The 27,220-nt window shown below is 47.3% G+C and overlaps 1 protein-coding gene across 3 annotated transcripts in view; it reads left to right on the forward strand.

Moving 5' to 3' along the window:
• The first annotated feature begins 13,949 nt into the window (after window positions 1-13,949).
• The window catches only part of ACBD5 (acyl-CoA binding domain containing 5), a 46,181-nt gene continuing 32,910 nt past the window's right edge, over window positions 13,950-27,220 (forward strand). For all 3 annotated transcript variants that reach the window (XM_073677556.1, XM_073677557.1, XM_073677558.1), the window contains exons 1-4: window positions 13,950-14,087; window positions 18,220-18,342; window positions 19,599-19,719; window positions 22,292-22,364. In XM_073677556.1, the coding sequence (XP_073533657.1) occupies window positions 18,267-18,342; window positions 19,599-19,719; window positions 22,292-22,364 (270 nt within the window). In that variant the 5' untranslated portion in view covers window positions 13,950-14,087; window positions 18,220-18,266. The remainder of the gene's footprint in view (window positions 14,088-18,219; window positions 18,343-19,598; window positions 19,720-22,291; window positions 22,365-27,220) is intronic.

The following is a 27,220-nucleotide window of genomic DNA, read 5'->3' on the forward strand; positions in this document are numbered from 1 at the left end:
CCCAAATGGTGGAAAATTCGCTGACCAGAGACTCCGCGGCAGGGTTGTCCACAGAAGCGGAGACGGGAAACGGAATCCGGGGATGTTGACCATAGACTACAAAGAACGGGGACTTGGAAGTCGATTCGCTCTCATGGTTGTTGTAGGAGAACTCGGCCCATGGTAGGAGCTCCACCCAATCGGTATGGTGAGCGTTAACAAAGTGCCGGAGGGAGCTGGTAAGGATCTGGTTGATATGCTCCACTTGGCCATTGGACTGTGGATGGTAAGCGGAGGAGAAATCCAGGGTGACATTCAGCAGCTTACACGTAGCTCTCCAGATGCGTGAGGTGAACTGAACTCCTCGATCTGACACAATGTGGAGGGGTTGGCCATGGAGCCGGTAGATGTGAAGGAAGAAGTCCTTAGCCAGCTCTGTTGCAGACCAGGCAGGGGGATGAAGTGGGCCATTTTAGAAAAGCGGTCGGTGATCACCCAAATGACTGTACAACCGGCAGAAACCGGGAGATCTGTAATAAAGTCCATAGCAATGTGCTGCCATGGGGCAGCAGGTACGGGAAGGGGCAAGAGGTGACCTGCTGGAAGATGTCTGGGAACTTTGTTGCGGGCACAAGACTAACAGGCCGAGACGAAGTCTGCCACATCCTTGCGCAGTGTAGTAATGCCGGGTAATGAGCAGGAAGGTCTTCTTCTGACCGGCGTGGCCGGATAGTTTAGATGAATGACCCCAGTGAAGAATCATCTCCCGATCTGGAACCGCTACAAACGTTTTACCGGTGTGTACAACAGGAGAAACAGAGTCTGGATGGCATAAAACAGATTTCTTTATTTAATACATAGTAAAATCTAGTCTACAAAAATAGTATTATAGTATAAGTTATTAGTCACAATACATGGTGTAATATAATATACATATAGGTGGTAGTACCCCAAAGGGCTAACACAAAGTGTAAACCCTGATAGAGATATGGCATGTCCAGCGGACCACTAATATATATTGTCCACAACTGTGTGTGATTATAGTAACATAGCATTCAAACAGCGGTTCCGCTTACCAGCCAATTTCACAGGGGAGCCAGAAGAGGGGAGGAAAAAACAAGCAGGAGGAATACAGGATCAGATCGCCATCTGGCCAGGAAGGAGCCCCAACGTGTGGGAGACGAGTCAGAGCCAAGGGGGCCATAATCATCACTTTGGAGGGGTCGATGATGTGCATAGGCTCCTCCTCAAGATCAGAGGACAGGAAGGATCGGGACAAGGTGTCAGCTTTAACATTCTTGTCCGCCGGGCGGTAATGTAGGATAAAGTCGAAGCGAGCGAAGAACAAAGACCACCGGGCCTGACGCGGATTGAGTCTTTGGGCATTCTGGAGATATGCTAGGTTTTTGTGATCAGTATAGATGATCACCGGGTATAGAGCCTCTTCAAGCAGGTAACGTCACTCCTCCAGCGCCAATTTGATGGCTAGTAGTTCTCGGTCTCCTATGGAGTAGTTGCGCTCAGACGAGGAGAAGAGTTTGGAGAAGAAGCCACAGGTTACCATTCTCCTGGATGAAGAATTTTGGGTGAGCACCGCTCCGGCTCCGGAGGAGGAAGCATCCACCTCCAGGAAGAACTGTTTGCTGCAGTCCGGACGGTGCAGCACTGGGGCAGAGGAGAAAGGAAGGCCTCCTCGGCTTCGGGTGGCCATTCCTTGGGATTTGCTTCCTTACTGGTGAGCGCAGAGATGGGAGCAGTCCGGGAAGAGAAGTGCGGGATGAAGAGACGGTAGTAGTTGGCGAAGCCCAGGAATCGCTGAATCGCCTTCAACCCCTCCGGACGGGGCCACTTTAGGACAGCAGAGAGCTTCTCGGGGTACATTTGTAGACCAGTCTGGGAGATAATATAGCCCAGGAACGGAAGGGAGGTCTGCTCGAAGAGGCACTTCTCAAATTTGGCATAGAGGTGATTCTGCCAAAGCCTAAGCAGGACCTGACGAACATCCCTCCGGTTTGTGGGAAGGTCCGGAGAGAAGACCAAGATGTTGTCCAGGTACACCACCACGCAGGAATATAGAAGGTCACGGAAGATGTTATTGACTAATTCTTGGAAGACGGCGGGAGCATTGCAGAGACCGAAGGGCATCACACGGTATTCATAGTGACCGTTCCGAGTATTGAATGCCGTCTTCCACTCGTCTCCTTGACGGATCCGGACCAGGTTATACGCCCCACATAGATCCAGCTTGGAAAAGATCCTAGCGCCCTTAAAGCGGTCAAACAAATTGGAGATGAGCGGCAGGGGGTATTTGTTTTTGACTGTGATTTGGTTGAGTCCTCTATAGTCTATACAGGGGCGTAGTGAACCATCCTTCTTCTTGCTGAAGAAGAATCCGGCTCCAGCCGGGGAGGTAGATTTCTGGATGAATCCCCTAACCAGATTCTCCTTAATGTATTCCGACATGGCCCGGGTTTCGGCCGACGACAACGGGTAAATACGCCCACGGGGTGGAGTGGCACCAGGTACCAGGTCGATCAGGCAATCATATGGCCTATGAGGTGGCAGTGTCTCTGCTTCCTATTTGTCTAAGACATCTGCATAGGCCAAGTAAGGTGCCGGTAAACCGGGTAGATTAGCCGGGGTGGGTGGCGGACAAACCGGGCGGACAGGGACCAGGCAGGTCTTATGGCAATCCTGCCCCCAAAGGAGAACTTCACCGGATTGCCAGTTCAGCACGGGTTCATGTCTCTGAAGTCAGGGTAGACCTAGCAATAGGGAGTGAGAGAGACTGGAAAGCACATGGAAGGAGATCCTCTCAGAGTGCAGCATTCCCACCTGAAGGGTTATAGGTTCTGTGACGAGCAGGATGGTCACCGGAAGGAGTCTTCCATCCACGGAGGCGACTGCCAATGGTTCAGCCAGAGGTCTGGTTGGAATATGATATTTCTCTACCAGGGACTGGGAAATGGGGTTCCCAGCAGCTCCGGAATCCAGGTGTGCAATTTCAAAGTAGTGGTTCTCTCCCCAGGAGATAGAGACGGATAAAGTCAAGGACGGAGAGGATTTACTTTTGCCTAGGACGACCTCTCCGAGCAGTCCTAGACTCTGGAGTTTCCCGGCTTCACCGGGCAGGAACGGATCAGGTGCTCCTTACTACCACAGTAGAAACAGCTCCCCTCGGTTCGGCGAATTTCTAGGCGAGACTTGACCATCTTGGTCTGGTCAATCTGCATAGGTTCGGGCGAGCGTGCCCGGGGAATTGCTGGTTGAGAATCCGGTTTCTGAAAAACAGGAGCAAGACGAGGAAATCTTCTTTCCCGGGCTACATCTTGGTGCGTTCTTGGAAACGGATGTCAATCCGGGTAGGCTAGTGACACCAGGTCATCCAGTGTGGTAGGAATGTCCCGACCGGCTAACTCGTCCTTAATCCGACCGGAAAGACCCTCCCAGAAGACGGACACCAGAGCCTCGTTGTCCCAGGCAAGCTCAGAAGCGAGGGTACGGAACCGTATGGCATATTGGCCCGCGGTGAGACTCCCTTGGCGGAGACGTAGCAGAGAGGAGGCAGAAGAGGATTTTCATCCTGGTTCATCGAAGACTCTCCGGAAAGCAGCGAGGAAAGACGATAGATCGGACTCCAGGGGATCCCGTCTCTCCCACAGGGGATTTAGCCATGCCAGTGCTTCTCCGGTGAGGTGAGACATGATGAACGCCACCTTGGCCCGGTCGGAGGGAAACTGTTGTGCCAAAAGTTCAAAGTGCAGTGTGCACTGGTTCAGAAAGCCCCGACATGAGACGGGGTCACCTCCAAAACGAGGAGGTGCAGAAAGCTGGGGATCTGGATTGGATGCCGTGGTATTGGTGGGCAGCGGCGCTGCCGGAGCGGGAGTTGCACGACTCGGGGCGGACACAGATGGGACAGACAGCATGTCCAGGCAGGAGTTGACATTCCGCAGGAAGTTCAGGATGGTTTCCTGTTGGGATCTCTGACGGGAAACCTCCTGATACAGGTCAGAGAGCGAAGGAGCTTGGGGGCCACCGGGTTCCATGGCCCGAGCAAACTGTTACGGATCCGGATGGTGGAAACTCTGTGCTGTGGTGCAAGGAGGGACCCAGAGGCGCGTAACTAGGTATCAATTCGGAGCGACCTAGGTCGTACGGCGGCTCAATCGACTCCGTGACCACGGAGGCTGCGAGCAGAGGGACCAGGTGCTACTCTGGGGGCGACCTTGTAAGGGAGCAGGTGACTCCCACGGTACAGATGGCAGGGACTGACCAGTATAGCAGATGGGCACAGCAGGCAGGCTGACGAGTACACTGTGCATCAACTATTGCTCGGGCACCTCCATTTTGGAGGAGGTGCCTTATATATGGGAGGACCTCCGGCAATTGGCCGGGGACTCCTTAGGGCGGCGCGCGCGGCCTCTTTAAGAGGGAGGGAGCTCGCGCGCGCCCTAAGCACAGTGCCCGGGAAGCTGCACGCGCCGGCAGCAGCAGGAAGAGGAGCGCTGGAGAACGCACGGCGGGGAGCACGGCGGGGAGCGCGGCGGTGGGAGGGATGGTGTCTCTGCCTGGCAGGGGTCACATAAAGGATTTAATGGGCTTTCAGGGTTGAGTGGTATTTTCCAACTACGCCACCTACGGTTTCCGGTGATAGACACCAGCGCTGCTTCAGTCCACTGAGGCCGGTGTTAAAGGCAGCTTAGATGGGACGGCTCCCCGCAGGCGGAGCAGGCCTCAGGGCAGTGTGATGAGGAATGGTAGGTGCAGTGCCGCGCAGGAAATAACAGGTTGAAGCGGGGTGTGAAGTCATCCAGGGTTTTTACTCACATTCAGATGAACTTTAGCCGCAAATCTTCCCTCTGCTCCTCGCGGCGTACTGCGGCCACCGGGAAGGGGGTCCAGCACTTTCCAGGTAGATCAGGAGCACCTGTGGAGACCCCTCTGGTGTGTGTTCCTCTCCTTGGTGAGTTCTCCCACTAAGTCTTCTCCTGACTGTATGTGTGGTTACAACTAAGTGTAGGGCCGGGTCCCACTGGATAAACGCAGGTAGAGAGGTACAGGTGGCGTATGCCGCTCCGTCCTTATCCCTCCTGGGATCCACTAAGCCTCTGGGCTCCCCGTGGTGGCGGGTGTAGGACACCAAGTCGCCCGGGTAGAGGTTCCGGTCAGGGTGGCCTTGCTCCAGCCGCGGCTCGACGTCCCGCCGGTTCACAAAGACATCTCGGTGGAACTGTTGACTGCGAATGAAGCCCCATCCGGCCTCCTGGTGGAACTGCACAATTAGGCCTTCCTCCCGGGGGCTTGGACGGGTGGCCTCTGCCTGACGGGCCCGCGACTTTGCGGCCTTGGTACGCACGTCCAGGCGCTCGCAGCGGACCTCCTTCTGGCGTCGCTCCTTGTCAAATTGGAGGAGTTGCTCACGGCACGTCCCCTCCCTCCTCCGCGCTTCAGCCCGGGTCTCCTGGGGGAAGCCCATCAGGTCGCCCCCCTGGTTGTACCAGACATACTCATCTGACGGCGGGCAGGTGACTAGAGGTGCAGGGAGCGGCAAAAGCGGAAGCTGCTGCGGACCCCCTACTAATGCGGACCAGTCCGGGTTGGGGCAGGTGGATTCCCCATGAAACGCAGGACTTTCTGGGCCAGGAGCCGGGAGGCATAACAGGTCTCCTGTGACAGCGGTGGCTTGGGCCTCGGCCTCCAGAGCCGATAGCTGCTCCCATATGATGGCGCCCGTGACAGGGGTGCCGGCAGGATACTTAGGAGCGGTACAGTGAGTCCCGCGACCGGGATAAGGGTTTCTGCCTTACCCGCTCCTGGGTTGTGCACGGCCTCCTGGGCTTCCTCCGCCTGGGCTGCGGCCTCCATGGACCGACATGACGAGCTCTGGCGGCGGGCCTGGATCCTCTGCAGCACCGCCTCTCTCCACTCCGCAGCGACCAATCGCTGGGCCTCTTCGACCCTCCGAGTCAGGTCCTGGGTTTCTCCTCGGAGGAACTCGGCCTCCTCCGGGGTCAGGTGTATTCCCTTCATGCCTAGGAAGGTGGCAGCTCGTGGAACAGTGTTGGAGGCCTCAGAGGACTTCTCTTCTGCTGCGTCCATCTTGGCTGCAAGGTGTGTTCTCTTTCTCCTCCTTCTTTTAGGGCGGCTCCAGGGCGGCGGGCTGACGGGCACTCCCAGGGACGTCCCATGCGTTTTGATGGACACCACTACGCGGACTGTCTCTGCTAGAGGGGGCGGTCTGCACTTTTGGCGCCATTGGGGAGCCAGGCCCACGATGGGAGGACTTTGGTCGCTGTTGTTTTGGCACATAATGGTGTCCGTTCTTCTTGGGCGGCGCCACACTAAGTGTAAAACGACAGTCTTTTAGTGGAAAGGAGCATAGTACCCGGCACCAATGGGGATTTTCTTTTCCGTTGCTGCGGGCACGCAATCCTGCCAACTACGCCAAGTTTTTTGACGCTCACAGCCCTCCCTGGGAAATGGGGTTACTCGGAGCCGGGTCAGTGTAGGTGTCTCGGGGTTGCAGTCGTGGCCCGGACCCGGTCCGTGCCCAGGGCGGTCACATAAAAGATTTAATGGGCTTTCAGGGTTGAGTGGTATTTTCCGACTATGCCACCTACGGTTTCCGGTGATAGACACCAGCGCTGCTTCAGTGCACTGAGGCTGGTGATAAAGGCAGCTTAGATGGGACGGCTCCCCGCAGGCGGAGCAGGCCTCAGGGCAGTGTGATGAGGAATGGTGGGTGCAGTGCCACGCAGGAAATAACAGGCTGAAGCGGGGTGTGAAGTCATCCAGGGTTTTTACTCACATTCAGATGAACTTTAGCCGCAAATCTTCCCTCTGCTCCTCGCGGCGTACTGCGGCCACCGGGAAGGGGGTCCAGCACTTTCCAGGTAGATCAGGAGCACCTGTCGAGACCCCTCTGGTGTGTGTTCCTCTCCTTGGTGAGTTCTCCCACTAAGTATTCTCCTGACTGTATGTGTGGTTAGAACTAGGTGTAAGGCCGGGTCCCACTGGATAAACGCAGGTAGAGAGGTACAGGTGGCGTAGGCCGCTCCATCCGTATCCCTCCTGGGATCCACTAAGCCTCCGGGCTTTTCTGACTGACACGTGAAGTAACAGAGTCAGATATCGGGGGCCGGTCACCCCTCTTGCAGCAGGAGTCCCTCTGACTAGGCCAGAGTAAGAAATACAGGTGGCGAATGCCGCTCCATCCGTATCCCCCTGGGATCCTTTTGCCTGAGGAGCTTGTCTCCTCTGCTCCCCTCCAGGCCTTCTTAGGTAGGGACCTTGACCTGGTAGAGGCAGTGGTTAACTCTGACCCGCTCCTCGCCTCAAGGCCAGAGAACGAGGATCATGTATCTTCAGTCGGATGAGGCCTATTACTGAACTCTGGTGGGGTGACCACAATCAGAGACGGAGACCACAATCACTGAAGAAGAAAACAATCAAAGACTTTGAACCTAAGATGGCCGTAGATTAAATATGAATTAGTAAGTGTACCCTAAAAGTGTGTCCTCCACCCTCACCCACTACATGGTTCCCCCTATGTTTGTTTCCCCCCATCTCCTATATCCCAGAACGGGGCAGCACCCTGGTGCATTTAGGACACCTGCAGGACAGGAGTGGTGTAGTGTTGAGTGATGAAGTAGGGTCCTGAGAGATGCTCCATCCTTACCTGGAAGAGGAGATACCACACCTCAGGCTGAGTTGCAGTACCCCTGTGGCGACTGAACCCTCAGGGGCGCCACACCAACACTGCTCCCAGACCATGCAAACTTCTGTCAGTGTACAATACGAAGGGCTGTGAAAAATCGGTGTAGGCCAGAATTGGAGCATCCGTTAGTGCCATCTTTAATGCTCGGAAGGCTTCCTCTTGTCGTGGGCCCCATTTAATAGGGTGTCGCTTGGCTCCCCCTGCTGTTACTCTCAGCAGCTCATTGAGCAGTATCGCAATCTTAGTGAAGTCTTTGACGAATCGGTGGTAGTATCCGTCGAGCCCCAGAAATGCCCCCAGTTCCCTCAGGTTGGTGTGTGTGGGCCACCTCTGTACTGCAGCTACTTTCTCTGTGGTGGAGTGCACTCCTGTACTGGACACAGTGTGTTCCAGATATTCAATCTCCCGCTTGAAAAAATTACACTTGCGAGGCTTGATCTTCAATCCATGTCTCTGAAGTTGCTCTAACACTTGTTCCAGTCGGCGGAGATGGTCTTCAAACGTTGCAGAATAATTATGTCATCTAAGTATATAAAAGTGGCTTCAAAGTTAAGATCCCCCAGGCATCTTTCCATCAGTCTTTGGAAGGTCCCTGGCACATTTGTCAACCCAAACGGCATCCGGTTAAACTCAAACAAGCCCATACGGAGAACAAAAGCTGTTTTCGGGCGGTCCTTTTCAGCTACCGGGACTTGCCAATAGCCACTAGCCAGGTCAAGGGAAGAGTAGAATTTGGCGCTTCCCAGTGCTGATAGAGATTCTTCGATCCTGGGTAAGGGATAAGAGTCCCGCACAATGCATGCATTAAGTTTCCGGTGGTCTACACAAAATCTTAATGTGAGTCCTTCTTCTGGACCAACACGATAGGGGCTGCCCAGGGGCTCTGACTCTCACGTATCACGCCATTTCGCAACATGTGAGCCAACAGTTCTTTCACCTCCTGATACATCGGAGGTGGAATCTGTTGATACCTCTCTCGAATGGGAGCAGAAGTCCCTGTAGGTATTTCGTGCTGAATGTCCTGGGTACACCCAAAGTCTTCATGCTGCGCAAACACTCCCTGACCCCGCTCTGACCTCCGTCCACGTGGGGCTGTGTGGTCTGTCAAGGAGAGGGCAGTGACAGTCCCCTTAATATCGTGCAGCTCACCTCGGATATCCCGGATCTCTTGACGTATCTCCCGTACCCAGTCGGGCTCTTTGTGGGTTAATTCAGGAGTAGTTACTTCAGAGCTCCAGACTGCGGCCTCGAGAACAGGAACCTCTTTCTCCAGGACCCTGGCTTGGGCCCCGACCTCCAGGAAACCCAGATCAGGACTCAGACGCAGTCGCTCCTTTAGAAGTAATCTCAGGGAGGGGTCCTTCAGGCCAGAAATCAGTTGGTCCTGTAACACTTCGTCTAATGGCCCTAGTCCTCTCATCTCGAGCCTTCTTGACGAAATGGGCCATAACTTCCTGCAATGCATTAACATATTGGTTTATGGTCTCATTTTCCCCTTGGACCCGCTGAAACAGCCGCAGACGTAAGTGTCCCAGGTCTGTGGTGTCACCGTGCATGTCCTCTAATATTTTTATCACTTTTTCCACGGCATTGCGGTCCCCAGGTGGGCGGTACATCACAATTTGCCGGGCCTCTCCATCAAGGGTTAGGAGAGCCATCTCAGCCTGTGCGAGAGGGGTCAGGGGATACATGCGTAGAATACTTCTCAGTCTTTCTACCCAGTCCCACAGTGACACGCTGCTCCCTGTAAACTTATGTAGGTGGCTGAGCATCGCCCCCAAGGGTATATGTCCCCTGCTGGACTCGGTCGCCATCTCTGTATCTGAATGTTGCATCCTGCCGACTACGCCAAATGTAATGCAGGTGCCAGGATGCAACGCACAGAGACACAAGGTGGGAACAGTCAGGGCTTGCTAAAACCACTTTATCTGTATATAACAAGTATTATGCAAGGGGGTTAGTAACAGGGATAATAAACAACAACTTGGAATAACAATGAGAAACAGTTTCAGTAAATAAGGGTAAAGCTCTCTGCAAAAATGTGATGCACCCAGTCATGGGAGTCACCACGTGAGTTCTCTTTGTATGGCCTTAGCGGTGGTCAACGTTTATTCCTGCTTGGCCACAAGTGTCTTCCGGATAAAGTCTATCAGCTCCCGTTTAGCCTCCCAACCACCAAACGGCCCTCTCCCAAACTGAAATCCTAATCCCAGCTGTCCTCGGCACCGTGAGTGGAAATTGGAAGTGACGACCCTGTTCACTTGCGTGATTCCTCTGCTATTGCTGACGCATCTCTCCTGTCGCAGTCCTCTCTCAGCTCTTCTCAGCTTGACCGTCGACGGTAGTCTCTCACGCTTGGGGTAAGGAGATCCAGCCCTAGGCTCGTGACAGGCGGTGTCGGGTCCCAGGAACTTACTCTGTGTGGGGCACAGGTAATGACTCTGGGCCACACGTGCAGGGCTCAGGGCGCTTCTGTGAGGAGTCTAGAACTTCTCAGGCGGCGTCTGACTCTGATGCAACGCAGGCCTCTGGCTGGGCCCTGCAGTGCTGGGATCTGCAGTCCCTCTGGAACACGTCCATCTGCTCCACTCTGCAGCCTGGCACCAAATTTCTCTGTGTCTTGGCGCACTGGGATCTGCGGTCCCTCTGGAGCACGTCTGCTCCACTCTGCAGTCTGGCACCAAATTTCTCTGTATCTTGGCGCACTGGGCTTTTATATCCAGGAAATCCTTCCTGGAGGTCACCTGATCAGGTGCAGCATCTGAATCTCTTCCCCCTCCAGCTCTTCTGGCATAACTTGGTTCTGCTTTATTTCGTCTGGCCAACCTTTCCTCATCTCTGGCACATCCTGCAAGAATCCTCCTTTATTGCACTCTACTACACTTGCACAGGTGCCCTTTTCTCTCTTTGTCCGCCAGTGCCCCAACCTATCAGTAAGTTATCACCTATCCTGCAGAAAGGCGATAACCTGATTTCAACGGACAACCCCTTTAAGTAAAAAAGTGCCTGTATTCATAAATGGAGTTGTCTCTCCAACATAGCACCTTACAAAAGTGAAGCTACATCTGATCCTACATGCTGGAGGTGTGGTGAGGAAGTACGGTCATTCATTCACATCTTCTGGACTTGTAAAATTCTTCTCTCCTTTTGATCAGGAGTTAAGGATATCATGCAAAAAGTCACAGGATTTGCCGGAGAGTTGGATCAGGCCCTGATCTTACTTCATCACTGCGAGATTCCTGTTGCTTCGTAGGAACGTTCTTCATTAAAACTCCTTATCATGGCTGTACGTGTCTGCATTCCATTACTGTGGGAAAAACAAAGCACTCGTCCTCCTGTATCACTCTGGCTGGCGAAGGTCAACGATATTATGTATATGGGAGATTTAACCTCTTCCATCCATGATACGTTCACAAACTTTAGAAACATCTGGTTTTCCTGGATGGAATTTGCACAGACTACTAAGTACCTTGACATGTTGTGAATAAATCTTCCTATAATATATTACATGTATCCTCTTCCTCTGAGCCTTTGACTTTATCGTTTTATTCCATCTCCCTCCATTTTTTCCCTCTACCTCCTCCTTTCCCTTCCCTCCTTCTTCTTCCCTCTCTTCCTGACTTTCCATCTTTCTGCTCCCTTAACTCCCCTCCCTTCCTCTACCTCCCCTCGAAAAATTTAAAAAAAACTTAGGCTGGACATCCAGTTACATAGTTGATAATGAGTATGTTACATGTATTCTGCCTAAGTTCAGATAGGGGCGAGACGGGTTACATGAATTTGTTGGAATCCTGAGGGAACCATTACTCAGGGCGACCATAGGCTGCAGCTTCTCTCAGGCACAGGATAGATTCAATTGCTGACCAGACACATTTGACAAGAGTCCTCAGCAACAATAGAACAGTAACATTTCATGAGGCACGGCCAGTGCAATTTAAGTGTCTCTTTGAGCAACAGGCTCCAGTAACAACAGTACAATCTCCTTCGCAGCACAGTAGTACAGTCTATCCAGTAGCACAGTACAGCACAGTTTTAATGCATACATAACCACAATCTTTTCCTTCACAAGGACTCAATAGTACACAGCATTCTTTATGCTGCATGGAGATGGAGGGGGTAGGGTTTGATGAGGAAGATGATCCCTATGACAGTATTCCTTCCAGTCCTTATCTTCCTGCCTGATAATACTCCACACTGTTAACTCAGGAAGTCTATCTGACCGGTGTTTAGCTTCCCTCCTGACCTGAATTCTGTTCCCTTGCCTTCTGTGAGATGCAGATCATACACCACCTTTCTCTTGGGCTTTAGCCAGACAGTAAACAACTTCCCCCCACTCCCCCTGGGGCTCTGCTAAGACACTCCCTGTCTCCTGTGACTGTATTAACACTTCTAGTTGCTGGATGCTTCTGTAGCACAACACTTCCTGTCTCCTGTGCTTGTGTTACTTCTAATAGTTGCTGGATTATTTTGAAACAACAGCACTACTTCAGCATTTCACAAATACCTTTTTCTTTTGTTTTATTTCTTTTTTTTCACAATTACAATTTTGTATTCTGTTTCTCTGTATTATATTGTATTGCCATATTTGGATGTTTCATTTCTGATGTCGATGTATCGCTCCCATGCCTTTTACTTTTAAAGAATTATAAAAACAAAAACAAAGCCATTGGAGCCATAAATGAGGAATACGGTGGCTCAGAGTCCGCGCTGCCCAAAGTTCAAAGATACGATCACCCACGAAGGTGAGCCATGAATGTGGTTTATGTCAATGCGTTTCAAGGTTTTCAAACCTGTTCATCAGGACCAACCCACAACAAGCATCGTGGCAATCATCTGAAGACCATGAGTACAGCTTGATGATCAGTTGTTATCATTGGAACGATACTTCCACCCAAAAATATAGGTAAGGAAAAGAAAACATTTTTGGGCAGCCCTATAGAAAATGAATGGAGCAGCAGTTAGGCATGTGCAAAGTCGCTTCATTAGTGTTCGGACCCCAACATATCAGTAAGTTATCACCTATCCTGCAGAGAGGAGATAACCTGTTTTCAACGGACAACCCCTTTATGTAGAGAATTGCCTGTATTCATAAATGGAGTTGTTTCTTCGACATAGCGCCTTAGAAAAACAAAGTCAATGTGGCAATCATTGATCACCATGGGAGCAGCTTGATAATCAGTTGTTATTGCTGGAAGGGCACCTCCACCGAAGAAACTAGGTAAGAGATGAACCCTATGTAAAAACCTCAAACACATCATGCTATGAGCATATTTATCAGTTCTCCGTAAGGCTCTCGGAGAAGGGGCAGATTTTCCTGATTCTTGGAAGAGCTGGAAAACTTCTTGGCACCGTCAAAACTCCACAAAAAGAACCATTTCTGGGTTTCTTGTGGTACATGTGATGCCAAAATTCTCCTTAGGCCATATTCCCATTATTCCCATGTTCAGTTTAGTCGGTATTTTACATCAGTATTTGTAAGTCAAATCCAGGAGAGGAACAATCAGAGGAAAAGTATAATAGAAACACGTCACCACTTCTGTATTTATCACCCACTCCTGGTTTTGGCTTACAAATACTGATGTAAAATACTGGCCATATACTGAAGGTGTGAACGTGGCCTTAGGGCCGGCATTCAAATGAATCCAGGGAGATGGGAAACCTAATGTGGGTCATAGTTACCAACTCTGATGTTGGCAAATTAGGGACACTTTAGTACTGCCCTCCAGGTAGGTCGCCTCAAGCACACCCGTAAATTTATGGGCAAGCTTTGAGTAAACCTCGCCGTTTTTTATCCGGGGTCACACCGCAAATTTGCCTGAACGGTTTCCAATTCCGAATAGTGGGGACAGTCCTGAAAAATTTGGGATAATTCCATATATGATGGTTATAGGGAATAAATGCATCACGCTCATCTTTCTCTCGGCCTGACATTACCAAAAGATGGCAAGCATGGCTAGGATAAAATAACAAAAAACATTTTGGATTTTTTTCTTTAATCCATGACCACCACGCTGGAACAGGTTTACGTAAACAGTTGTAGATTATACAGTCACTATATAAAAAATAATAAACTACAACTGAGCAGCAACCAAGTCATGAAGTAACCAGTACAGTAAAAAAAATAACAATAGGCCGAAAATTGTGTTTTATTTTCTATTCTCTTCCTCAAACCTCACTACAACAAAATGGCAGACCTAATGTTTACTATTTTTTTGTCCTTTGTCATGTCGATCTTAATAAAGTTGATTGAAAAAAAAACGTCCTTAGTGATCACGCGTTGCTGTGTTCGGGAATGTCCCGCAGGACTACAGTTCCCGAGACGCTTTGCGGCTGGTTATGACAGATGGGGACAGTATGACGGCTCCGGGCTCTGCAGGTGTCTTCACAGGTGATGGCTTCTTTCTTGTGTGCCGTAGTCCGGCTTCAGCTGTCGCAGCAGTGTAGTGTTATTAGTCTGTGCTTTGTTTGCTGCGCCCGGCCGCACGTCTCCCCGACCTTTGTATCCAGGGATGAAGCTACGGGGTCCTACTGCTCTCTGCTTTATAATCGCTCACTTTGCTGCTCTGTCTGTCCTGTATCTGAACTGAGAGTGCTGTTGTATTAACTACACAGCCAGGGTATATGGGGGAGCAAGGGGCATAAGATGCAGGAGGGATGCATAGGAGGCTGTGGGTGCATAGGAGGCTGTGATTGCCCAGAAAGCAGGGAATGCATAGGAGGAAGAGGTGCATAAGATTTTGGGAGGAGCATAAGAGGAAGGGGTGCATAGGACGCTGGGGGGCATGGGAGGTTAGGGGTGCATAAGATGCTGGGAGGAGCATAGGAGACAGGGCATGGGAAGTGGGGGGCATAGTATGCTGAGGCTGCATAGGAGGCTGGGGGTGCATAATATGCTGGGAAGAGCATAGGAGGCAGGGTGAGGGGGTTCATAAAATGCTGGAGGGTGCATAAGATGCTGGGAGGACCATAGAAGACACGACATTGGAAGTGGAGGGCATAGTATGCTGATGATGCATAGGAGGCTGGGGTTGCCCTGTAAGCAGGGGGTGCATAAGATGCTGGAATGAGCATAGGAGGCAGGGGATGCATAAGAGGCTTGGGGTAGATAAGAGATTGGGGTTGCGTGGCGACTTTGGTTGCGGGACATGGTGATTGCAAAAATCGCATTGTGTCTTTTATAATGCTTACCAGCATGGTCAATGCGACTGTGACGATCTCAAAAAATCTAGATCTGTTGGATTTTTGTTTCCAAAACGCAATCATAAACCATAATGTAGGCTACGTGCGGTGCGATATTACAATAGTTGCCACACGGCAGGCTGCAGTGGTCTCGTGACCTGACCTCTGAAGGATCAGTGCAGCCCCAGCCAGGAGGTGAGAGCCGCTGCTGACGCCAGGTATTGACAGGTACCCTGCACACATCCTGGCAAGCCGCGGACATATGCCATGCCTGTTGGCCCACTGATGTGAAAGTGAGAAATGCAGGATAAACCCTTTAAATCCGATTTCCAGGATATTTAAGAACTGGCCAAGAAGCAGGTTCACCACCATTCTGGTCTGCAAAAAATCACTGACCAAGCGTGTCCATGGGGTAACATTAGCTCAAAGGAGGCCACTGAAATGTGCCTTTTTGGCCTTCACCTGGCCTCTATACTTCAGAGCAGTGGAGCCCTATGGGTGTCAGATGCCTCTGTTCCCGGATGTGATAAACAGAGGTCACAAGCATGATATGCGCACAGTCAGAGACGTGCATGATCATGTTAGAGTAACATGAGTCTAATAGGGAATTCATAACATGTAATGACGGCCACAAGCAGATCCCAAGATATTCATCCTCCCGGCACCGGCTCTGTGTGTATATATTCATGAGGAATTCTTATTATTCACAAGGTCTTCTGAGGACAGGACCTCCACAATGAGCAGTGGTGAGGAACCTAGGTGTTACATTTTCCAGGATAAGCTGCCTATACATCTGCAGTGGACTGCCCCTTAGAGAAAACCAGCACTTACTGTGCTTTTAAAGGGTTATTCTTGTGTTTTTTTAATGCTTAAAATTGCAAAGTGCTTGTAAAAACGAGTAACTTTGCAATATACTTGTTATTAAAAATCCGCGCCGTTCTCAGATTTCAGTCTGGCAGTGGTGGCTGAACGTGCACAGAGCTCGCAAGACATTTCCAGTAGAGCTTATAAGCGCTGCTCTGACGCTGGCCAGGATCTGCTTCTTATCCTGACCACTTTCAGTGCCTTTATGCTCCTTGATATTGGTGCATATAGCGGCATCGGAAAGCACACAGTTTGGACTAGGAGTGCGATGATGATGATGGTCCAAACTGTGCACTTTCTCATGTTGCTGTATGTGGCAGCTTTGCCTCTGCAGCGTCTGAGGTGCGTGGGGGCAGTAAAGTAAGCTCCTACCCCATGCTTAGGAAACTGGCTACTTCCGATACACTGATGAGGTGGCAGGTAACCTAGGCAACAAGTCTTGTTATCCAAGTGGGTGTGGTCTTCAGTTCTTCAATATGGGAGTCTTCATGAGGACCACACATAGTTGACTTAAAAGACTATCTCATATTTTTAGTCTGTGTGTGGTCCTCATGAAGATTCCCATAGTGAAGAACTGAGGACTACACCCACTAACAAGACTAGGTTTATATATCATGAAGATGGGGCCATATCTCAGGATTGGGGAAGCACAGGAACAAAAGAACAACAGATCCAGATACAGAAGAACAGCGACATATTATGCCTGACAAAATAAAATACCTATTATTAACAAATGACAGGTCCTTTTAAAGTAAATCTGTCAGTAGGATTTCACCCCCCAAACTATTTATATGCACATGAAGCTTTCTCTAAAACAGGTGCAGCCATACCTTTACATGGTCAGTCCGTTCCTCCTTTACTGAGAAATCAGCATTTGAATTGATATGTAAACGAGGTTGAAGAGCTATGGTAGATCTGAAGCCTGTGTCACTCCAGCTCTATTCCCGCCCAGCACCGCCTCCTCCTGCTTGACTTGACAGCCTCCTCTATGTTATGTGACTTCACCTTCAGGCAAAGGAGCCATTAGTCAAGTAGTAGGAGGAGTCGGTGCTGGCTGGGGAATAGAGCTGGAGTGACAGAGGCTTCGGATCTACCATAGCTCTTCAGCCTCATTTGCATATCAATTCAAATAATGATTACTCAATAAGGGAGGAACGGACTGCTCATGCAAAGGTATTGCTGGACTTATCTATGAAAGAGCTACATGCGCATATAAATAGTTTGGGGGGGTGAAATCAGGCTGACAGATTCCCTTTAAATATAGGCCATTGTAGCCATCTACATTGTAGTCCGGAAAACACTTCTCAATTCACCATAGTTGAAAAATAAAACAAAAGTTTTGGTGTCCTTCATCAACACCCCAGAAATCACACCCTCCAGACATTCCTTGTAGTCCAGCACTCAGACAGCCTTGAGGATAGGATCTGCTTCAAAATCTATGCAAAAAACCTGTGTGTGAACATAGCCTTAGAGTATGTTACCCCAGGTCCAGAATGAGAGTTGTAGTGTTTCATCATCTGGAGAGTCACTGGTAGACATCACTGACATAACGGCAGTAAGACCTACAGAAACTTCTGTCCTGAACTGTTTGCTTTAGAGACCTCCATAAATGACTATACCCCTATAAATGGAGATTATTCCTGCCCCTGTGGAATATTCAGCCGGTCTACAAGTATTAGTGTAACACCTCCAAGACGCGATAATGGGTTCTTAGATCGCACCTAATAATTACTTGATATTATTAGTAATGGAAAGTCTCCAATGGTTCTCCTAGTGTTATAGGTTTACTTGTGAGCTATGACTACTGGATGCAATTCTACGACGTGCACACAACGGAAATGTATAAATTACATAGAGGCATTCCCATAATGGAGCGCTATGGCAGCTATCTCTCCTGACCCCTGCACACATGCACGCTCAGCTTGGTCATGCACTCATCTGCTGTCAAGTCACTGCTAGATTTCCTGAAAGCAGTAGGATTGGGCATATTGAAATCCAACTGCCTGATCCTTATTTCCAGGGGGAGAGTCGAGTGGTCCTCTTGAGATGGGCCGGTCTGGACGATATAATGATTAAAGAAGCACTCCTCCTCCTTCCATCAATGTTTTTATACTCCTAATATATTGCAGCCATCATATTAAGCACTGTGTACTTACAATTGCTAATTTTGTCTTTCTACCCAGATAATTCTTCTCTTTTCCATTAGGTCTATGACATTACGTGATTAGAAACCTTCTGTGTAGAAACAGGAGGTCAATTTTCCCTGCATTAGTCAGGAGTCACTGCAAAAGTCTCTGAGAGGAGGGAGGAGGGAGCAGCTGGATCAGGAGGTGAAGAGGGGAATGATACATGTAGGGACAAGAGACTTCCTGTTTCTACATAGAGCAGAGAAAATATAATGTATTAATATAATGTAATATAATATGCCCCTATAATAATGGCTGTATAATTACAACTTCTTCCTTTTCTTCTTTCAGCATTTTGATCTCTCAGGATCTGTGTCTCCAATCTCATCATCCACAATATGGCGGACACAAAACCTCTTCACCAAACTCGATTTGAAGCGGCTGTGAATGTGATCCAGAGTTTGCCCAAGAATGGTGAGAACTGATCCCACAAGTTACTGGGCTGTTTGCACAGATGAGCGATGATGTGAAGATATCGATTGCTAATACGATTGTCTCCAGCGTAGCAGCGTTTTGTAACATGAGTCTGAGACACGAAACCTGTCTCCTTTTATCAGTCAAACAGACTGCTTTTTTGTTTCTCCATCATGCTTTACACTGCAGGACTTTAGTTGCCTGCTGTAAGCTCATCTTAAGATCATTACTCATTTACATAATTATCATTATAGAAAATTAGCTCTTCTCCAGGAGGGACATGCCTATGTAATACCTGCCAAACCAGAGACTCCTCCAGAAGGAAGACAACTGTGCCTGGGTTCTTACCCCTCATCAGTGCAGAGCAAGATGCTGGTTGGCTACAGCTAAAGACCCTCACCCTGGACTACTATCTTCCCCTTTTTCCCCCATACACTGAAACAATCAGCTCCTATGTCCTCCATGAGAGAGCTGCAAGACTGCTCTGCCAGCAGCTTATCTCCCAGAGGATAAAAGGATCAGCCTCTGGAAATCCAACTTGCCAGATCCTACTCTTCCCAATATTATCTGTCAGGGGAGAGCCGGGGTGCCCCCCGTACACATTAGACGGTCTGCTGAATGTAGTCTAATATATATGAGGGCTTTAAGTTATTTCAATCAACACCTTGATCTGCACTGATGAAGGGCAAGAGGCACAAACTGCTGTCCGTAAAGGGGTATTTCCATCTCCAAGATCCTATTCCAATATGTAGTAGGTGTAATAATAATAATATTAGCAAAAACCTACAATTAGACATGTAGTATAGTTCTTCAGATTCGCTGTGTTTCTTTCCCCATGTGCAGGGCATTGCAGTAGGTTAGGTATCTATGAAAAACTAACTGTCACTATATGAGTGGTCGTAACTAAGGATACCTAATCTACCGCAATGCCCTGCACATGAGAGAAATGACATGAGTTATCAGGAGAACTATACTACATCTCTAAATGGAGATATTTGGTAATATTATTATTATGACACCTACTACATATTGGGATAGGATCTTAGAAATGGGAATACCCCTTTAATATCTGCTTCCATATGCATCTATGTCTGACCTTCCACCCTGAACATTATAGCTTAGATAGAATAAGTAGTAATGGCTTTCTCTCCTGAATGTCTTACCACTTGGGAATCTGATCAGGTCCAGGTCGGTGGATTATTTTCACATGTAGATTTCATAAAAAACTGAATTGTGACTTTTTTTTTTCTTTGCAGGCTCTTTCCAGCCATCCAATGAAATGATGCTGAAATTCTACAGTTTTTACAAGCAAGCCACACAAGGACCATGCAACATCCAGAGACCGGGATTCTGGGATCCTGTGGGCCGATACAAATGGTGACTTCTTATAACCGCGCGGCGCACATATAAGCTATAGATTATATAGTACGAGTTGTATGTTGCTTAAAGCAGATACCAGTACCCTGCATGTGAAGGTCTGCGTCTGGGCTGTACGTCCTCATCGTCGTAGCCTTCAACCTTTGCACTACTTCTTATCTGCAGATATGACTTACAGATAGGTTTCATATTTCTGCATAGTTTATTACGTGTATGCTACGAAGAAACAAAACAGTGATCAGCGAGAGCGAGCACTTACAATATTCTGTGTATGATGAAACCTTTTTGCATAATATATAATCCTGATCTACTCTGCATTTTATAATCTTTACCGGCTGTTAGTGAATGCCCAAATTCTCATTTAATAGTTAAAAAGGTTGTCGCCCCACTGCCAACCCGTGTGATATGAGAGCTGACTCCGCTCTGGAGAAAGCCGAACTTGGCGGGGGAAGATGTGGCCAAACTGCTGCTTTACCTCTTTAGATGGTCACACTTACTTTAACTAACAAAGTTGCACTCTGTAACGCTATAGCATGTCAACGTGAAATATATGAAATTTGAATTGCATTACTGCTCTAGAAAATGGGAAAAAATGAAGATATTTAGCACATTAATTGGCCAATTCATGCATGCCTAGCAGCCACGGCAAGGCGATCTTCTTTGCTGGGAACCATCTCCATTTGAATTGGCCAAATTATGCACCAAGTATCTTCGTTTTTCCTATTTTCTAGAGCAGTAATGCAATACAAATTACATATATTTCATGTTTACATACTATAGCGCTACAGAGTGCTACTTTATTTGTTAGTTATATATGGAGATCGCTACTCTTAGTTTGCACCTTTTCACACCAGTTTTCTGATTTGGAAGTGACAGTCTTTTTGCTATTTAAATATCAAAAGACTGATAATCACTTCCAAACAGAAAACTGCTGTGTACAGGTGCGAACTAAGAGTAACTATCTCTATACATAACAAACAAGTAAAGTTGCACTCTGTAGTGCTATAGCATGTAAACATGAAATATATGAAATTTTAATTGCATTACTGCTCTAGATAATAAGAAAAAATGGAGATACTTAGTGCATAATTTGGCCAATCCATGCATGCCCAGCAGCCACAGCAAGGCGATCTTCTTGGCTGGGAACCTAACCTAATGAGATTCCTCTCCTGGGCTGATAGCCTACAATTATGGGTAGATAGGATTCTGCTGTGATTAAAACTGCCACAGGGTGATTGATGGAGTGCTAGGTCAGAGAGCCTATGTATAAATAAAAAGACCGACTGTCACTTTCAAACAGAAAACTGGTGTGAACAGGTGCATACTAAGAGTAGCCATCTTCATTTGAATTGGTCAAATTATACACTGAGTATCTTTGTTTTTTCCTTTTTTCTAGAGCAGTAATGCAATTCAAATTTCATATATTCCATGTTTGCCTGCTATAGCGCTACAGAGTGCTACTTTATTCCTTAGTTATGTATGGAGATGGCTACTCTTAGCTTGCACTTGTTCACACCAGTGTTCTGTTTGGAAGTGACGGTCAGTCTTTTGATATTTGTCACACTTCTTTTATACTACCGACCTGAGTTAAAGGAGAATTGACTTCCTAGCAATTATAGAGGGTATCCACCGGTCAACTTGCTGCATTTAAGGACCGGTGATTGGTTACATATTTGCTAATAATGTAATAGCCTTATACAGGCTGACCGCATCTCCCATGTGCACAGAACAATCGGTAACAGATCGCTCAGTGCACTTAGGCTGACATTGTTCTCGGCAGCACATGTCCTGTTTTCACAGTGCAATGTGCTGCCGAGAACGATTTTTTTAAGCAAGCCAAAATATCATTTAAATCAGCAGACTATTTTCCACTGCACGACTCCCAGGAGGCGAGCGTTCCTAGGATTGCTCTTTCCTGATAATCGTGCAGTGTGAATGCTCCCTTACCATGGCAATAAAATAAGTTAGGGAATTGATTACAACGCTATTCCTTAATATTGTTTTCTTTCTTAAGGAGAAAATTGATAGTTTGGACTGTTGGCATGGCTGCTGGCCTGAAGTGTGCGCTTTCGGTTGCAGCTTTTTTTTTTTTGCCTCTGTAGCGTCAGACAAACACCAGGACTCTGAACAATTTATACTGCTTCAGAGCAGTGCATACAAGCTCTATAACAAAGAATTTGCAAGCGTGCACTTCTTGCCTAGGAGACCGGCCACCGCTGATAGACTGCAGAGGTGCCCGGTAATCTGAGCAACAAGCAGTAAGCTATAACATTGAAAATCCCTCTATTGTTGCGAATGGAAAGGATTTTTTTTTTAAAGAAGGTGAATTGCAAAGTTGCCTGTTTGCAGTTTCATTTTACCCATTTATGATGACCATACAACCCCTTTAAGGATAAGGACGTACAATAAACAGTTGTCTCTCGCCAAGCGGGAGAGAGGAGCTGCTTGGTCAGTGACGTTTCTCTAGAGGAGCTAGTAGACTTGGATGAGGTTAGGACCCCAGACTTTGTTTTCCATTGTATTCCGATAATTCTACTGTTCCATATTGTATTTTTATTATTTTTTTCTCCAGGGATGCCTGGAATTCATTGGGCGACATGTCTAAGGAAGAGGCCATGATTGCTTACGTTGATGAAATGAAAAAGGTGAGCCACCATAGAGGGTTTGTCTGCTCTGCTTCATCACAAGGTGTGGACTATTCTCCTGGACTATAGGAAAGGAAAGGCTCATCGTATTTTAAAGTGTGTGATGGTTGGGATGTACAGCACTAAGTCCTCACTGGAAGCAATAATGCAGCCTAAAGCCCTATGTAGAAAACCCGATAATCGGGAATGAGCATTCATTAGAGCGCTCATTCACCTATTATCTTCTTGTATAAACCTGCTGGCAATCAGCCTGTGTATGAGCAAAATCCTTCCTATCCCAATATGTAGTAGGTGTAATAATAATAATATTAGGAAAAACCTCCAATTAGAAATGTAGTATAGTTCTTCTGATTCGCTATGTCTCTTACCTCATGTGCAGGGCATTGCAGTAGATTAGGTATCCATGGTTACGACCACTGATATAGTGACAGTTGGTTAGTTAGACAGCTCTATGTGGATAAGTAAGTTACTGCAGTGCCCTGCACAGGAGGTAAGTGATGTAGTATAGTTGTTCAGATTCCCTCTATCACTTATCTCATGTAGGGCATGGCATTAGCTTAGGTATCCATGGTTACGACCACAAAGAGCTGTTTAACTAACCAACTGTCACTATATGAGTGGTCGTAACTATGGATAGCTAATCTACTGCAATGCCCTACACATGAGGTAAGAGACATAGCGAATCAGAAGAACTATACCCCTTTAAGTTCCACCTTACATTTAAGGACCGGAGTTATTATCATATGCTCAGAATGTAATAAATTATTAAATCAGCCATACATATGTGATACCTGATAAGCAAATGATCCCAAGCCCCCCAATATCAGGGCTGGAGATAAGCGTCCACCAGACTTTATCACTAGTTAAATAACGGTATGTTACCATTCACATAAGCATTTCATTGTACTTAGATACTATTGGGTAGTTTTTGGCTGTACACATCAGACTTCTCCCATGATCATGCACACTAATGCCCTGCATACCGTTTTGTAGCCGTCGGTGAACGAGCGTTCAATCGCCAGCTCTCTCACCCGACTCTCCCATACACAGGAGCGCTCGCTGTATTCTCTGTGAGAGAGCCGCTTCCAGAGATCTATGGCGGTGTGTTATCTCTAGAGCGCAAAAAGGATTGGCACTCTGATATCAGACATGACACTTTACTGTCCCCATCATCATCATCTGTCAGGGGCCCCCATACACGTTAGACTGTCGGTCGAACCTGTCGATATCTGCGGGTTCGGCTGAAGTTTATCTAGTGTGCCTGGGGGACCTTAAAGGGGTATTCCCATCTCCAAGATCCTATCCCAATATGTAGTAGGTGTAATAATAATAATAATATTAGCAAATACCTTCAAATTAGAAATGTAGTATAGTTCTTGTGATTTGCTATGTCGTTTACCCCATGTGCAGAGCATTTCAGTAGCTTAGGTATTCATGGGTACGACAACTCATATAATGACAGTTAGTTAGCTGTTGGTGGTCGTAACCATGAATATGTAAGCTACTGTTGTAGGTGTATAATAATAATAATATTAGCAAGTACCTTCAAATTAGTAATGTAGTATAGTTCTTCTGATTTGCTATGTTTCTTACCCCATGTGCAGAGCATTGCAGTAGCTTGGGTATCCGTGGTTATGACCACTAACAGCTAATTAACCAATTAACTGTCACTATATCAGTGGTCGTATCCGTGGATACCTAAGCTACTGCAATGCCTGTACATGGGGTAAGTGACATAGCTAATCAGAAGAACTAAACTACATTTTTAATTGGAGGTATTTGCTAATGTTATTATTATTACACCTACTACATATTGGGATAGGATCTTGGAGATGGGAATACCCTTTAAGCTTCACTGAGCATGCATGTGTTAGGAATGGGAGGAGGTAAGTAAGCCGCCAGTCACCTCGGACAGCAGCACAAACAGATCAGGCATTCTAAAAATCCAACCGACCATCGGGGGAAGAGTCGGGAGGCACCATACTCTAGTCCCACTGGATTTGGCCAAAATTCTGTCCAGTTTTAGGCTAGATCCACCATTGTACTGCTGGTGATTCATCATTGTGGAGCAAAAAAAAAGCAGAAAAGTAAAGTAAACTATCATGACGTCTGCTGGAAACTCTACTGGATACTGCCAATCCACTTTAAAAGCCTACTGTAGTAATGTGAAGTTTCAGGAATATCCTGGCTCAGTGCAGACTAATGATCTGGGCCATTAGATTTCTACAGGAAAATAATAAGCCCTCTGCTGGGATTTGATTACAGCTAAGTAGATTGTCGGTGGTAATTTCATCCAGAGACTGCTCACACCTCACTTCCCCGCACCTCGCTTATCTTCTAGGATGTGCAATCTCCTCTAGAATTTCACAGGTGGATATAACGCAGGAGCGATTGCAATCGTACAAGTACCTGGGCACAGCTCAAAAACTAGAATTAGAGCAGAAGTCAATGGGTTAAATGACTAGTGCAGTTTATAGCCGGCTGGCGCTCTTTGGCTTTTATAACTCGGGGACATGTCCTGTTTTCATGCTGGCGGTTGATATCAGGTGACCTGAAATTAATTATAATATCTGGGTCACCGAGGGTGTGGTACCCTGGTCGCATGTGTTACGGGGACTAAATGTATTCATTGGGGGGAAACTGATGCCGGAAGCTTTATAATAATAGATATAGCTGGACTGAAAGAGATGCATAGAAGATCTAGATTTAGGCTGCACTTTTTTTTTTCTATGATTTTGCTAGGATGCCAAGAGCTTAAAGAGGTTGTCCGGCCTTAGGGTACAAGTCTGCAGTCACTCTTTATGACTGCAGACTTGTGAATCCTCACAGCTCAGTCACTGTACGTTGTGAGGATTCTCGAGTGGCGGGCGCGTGACCGCAAGTATGTGATTTACATACATCCGGTCACATGCCAACTAGATGTGCTTTGCCTCGCTCAATGCAAGTGTATTGAGCGAGACCGGACACGTCTAGTCGGAATGTGGCTGGGAGTATGCATATGACAGGCTCGCTCCCGGTGCTGGCTCCGGAGAATCCTCAACTCACATTGAGGACTGCAGACTTGTACCCTGATGTCAGACAATACTATATTTTATTTTACAAATGGGCCCATTGTGATATTAAAATATTGGGCCTTTGCTCCGTTGCCGGTGTCCTAAGCCAGGCTTCTATGGTTCTTTATAGGCGAGGAAGTCATGACCGCTGCAGTCTTGACGTAGTGTTCTAGCTGAAAGTGCTAGGAGACTGTCTAGTGTTATTTGGCTGCAGCGGTCATGTGAGGGTCATTTTCCCCCGCTGGCCTCTTCTTGTACTGGGTCAAAATCAGTAGTGGTGCAGAGGTACGGCGGGCTGGACTAGAAGAAGCGGTCTCCCATTTGTCTTTCTTGGCTCTGACACCATACCAAAACGGCAGCCAATCAGCATGGGGAAGTGATGATCAATTGCTGTTGATTGGCTGCAGGGGTCACAGGAATAGCCAGTGGGGGAAATGGGCAATAGTGCAGAGGTCCAGTAGGTGAGTATGTATTTTTTTTTTTTTTTTTACTACCATGGGGCCAGTAAAATAAAATATAGCAGTGTACAAACTTATTAAAATGATATAATGACATCATGTCTAGCTTAAATAGCACAACCTATGTCTGTATATGTGACAACATCAATGTACAACTAACCTTTTTTGATAATTATTAATCAGTGTTTACAAAGTTCAAAGTTGTGAATCTTCATACTCAATTTCCTTATTATGTTTCCTTATCTCGAAAACCCAACCTGAAAGAGCTGTTTTAAACTGCCTAGTTCTTACTCTTTTAGAAGATGCTTTGATCTGCAGCTCTAGCAAGAATCTGTACACAAACACCATCCTGTCCGAGCATGGTGGGAGCAGACAGGAAGACTGTTGTTTGGGTACGGATTTTTGCTAGAGCTGCAGTTCAAAGCAGCTTCTAAAAGAGCAATAACTACACAGTAAAAACAGCTCTTTCAGTATGGTGTTTGAGAGAGAAAGGAAACAAAATAAGGAAATGTAGTATGTGACAAACGTTTATAACTTTACAAAGTTAATCAATAATTAAATCAATTAAGAAAAAAAAAATACTCTTTAAGAATTTGGATCTACACACTCCATCCTAAGGGGACATGAGGTGCAGCCTCAGTCTTGGAGCCTATAACTCCAATTGATCACGTAGATAGGTACAAAAAAATGTCAAGTTGTCAAGTTTTTAATATGCATTTTTATTTTCATCTGTTAGTTTTCCAAAAATACACTCCTCAACATTGAAATGGTACCACTCAGAAGGAAAAGGTCATGGAATGATGGAAATCACAGGATGGATAGACATGTTAATGATCTGCAAATGATGAAAAAAATGCAAACTAAATTTTCAGTTTGATTTATTCAGTATCTAGTATGAGCGCCATGTGTAGAAATCCACGCACTTACACTTAGCTGCTATCAGTAAGGTTATTAATGGTTGTCTGAGGAATGTCCTGCCTTGCTGAATGCACTTGGACAAATCATCAAAATCCGCTGCTGGCAGCTCTTGTGTAATCGCCGACCAATGATGTGCTCAATGGGAGACAAGTCCGGAGATGCAAGAGGTCATGGTAGCAGATTTGGGCCACGCAGGATGCTCACAATCGTATGAGTGATGCGTGGCCTGATGTTGTCTTGTGGAAAAATGGCTCCTGGGACACTTGAAAGAAATGGTCGATGTAATCAATGTAACGCTGAGCTGTTAGTGTGCCTGGATTGAAGAGGGGGTCCGGCTTCCATACCCCACAACGTAATTGCGTGAGTAGGACCAGTGTGACTTCTCCTCATGAAGGCCTCTTCATTACGTTGGTCTCCAGACCAATCT

Source organism: Phyllobates terribilis, unplaced genomic scaffold (genome assembly GCF_046119375.1).
Source record: "Phyllobates terribilis strain yellow unplaced genomic scaffold, ASM4611937v1 Scaffold_4__5_contigs__length_816908805, whole genome shotgun sequence".
In the NCBI taxonomy this organism is placed as follows: Eukaryota; Metazoa; Chordata; class Amphibia; order Anura; family Dendrobatidae; genus Phyllobates; species Phyllobates terribilis.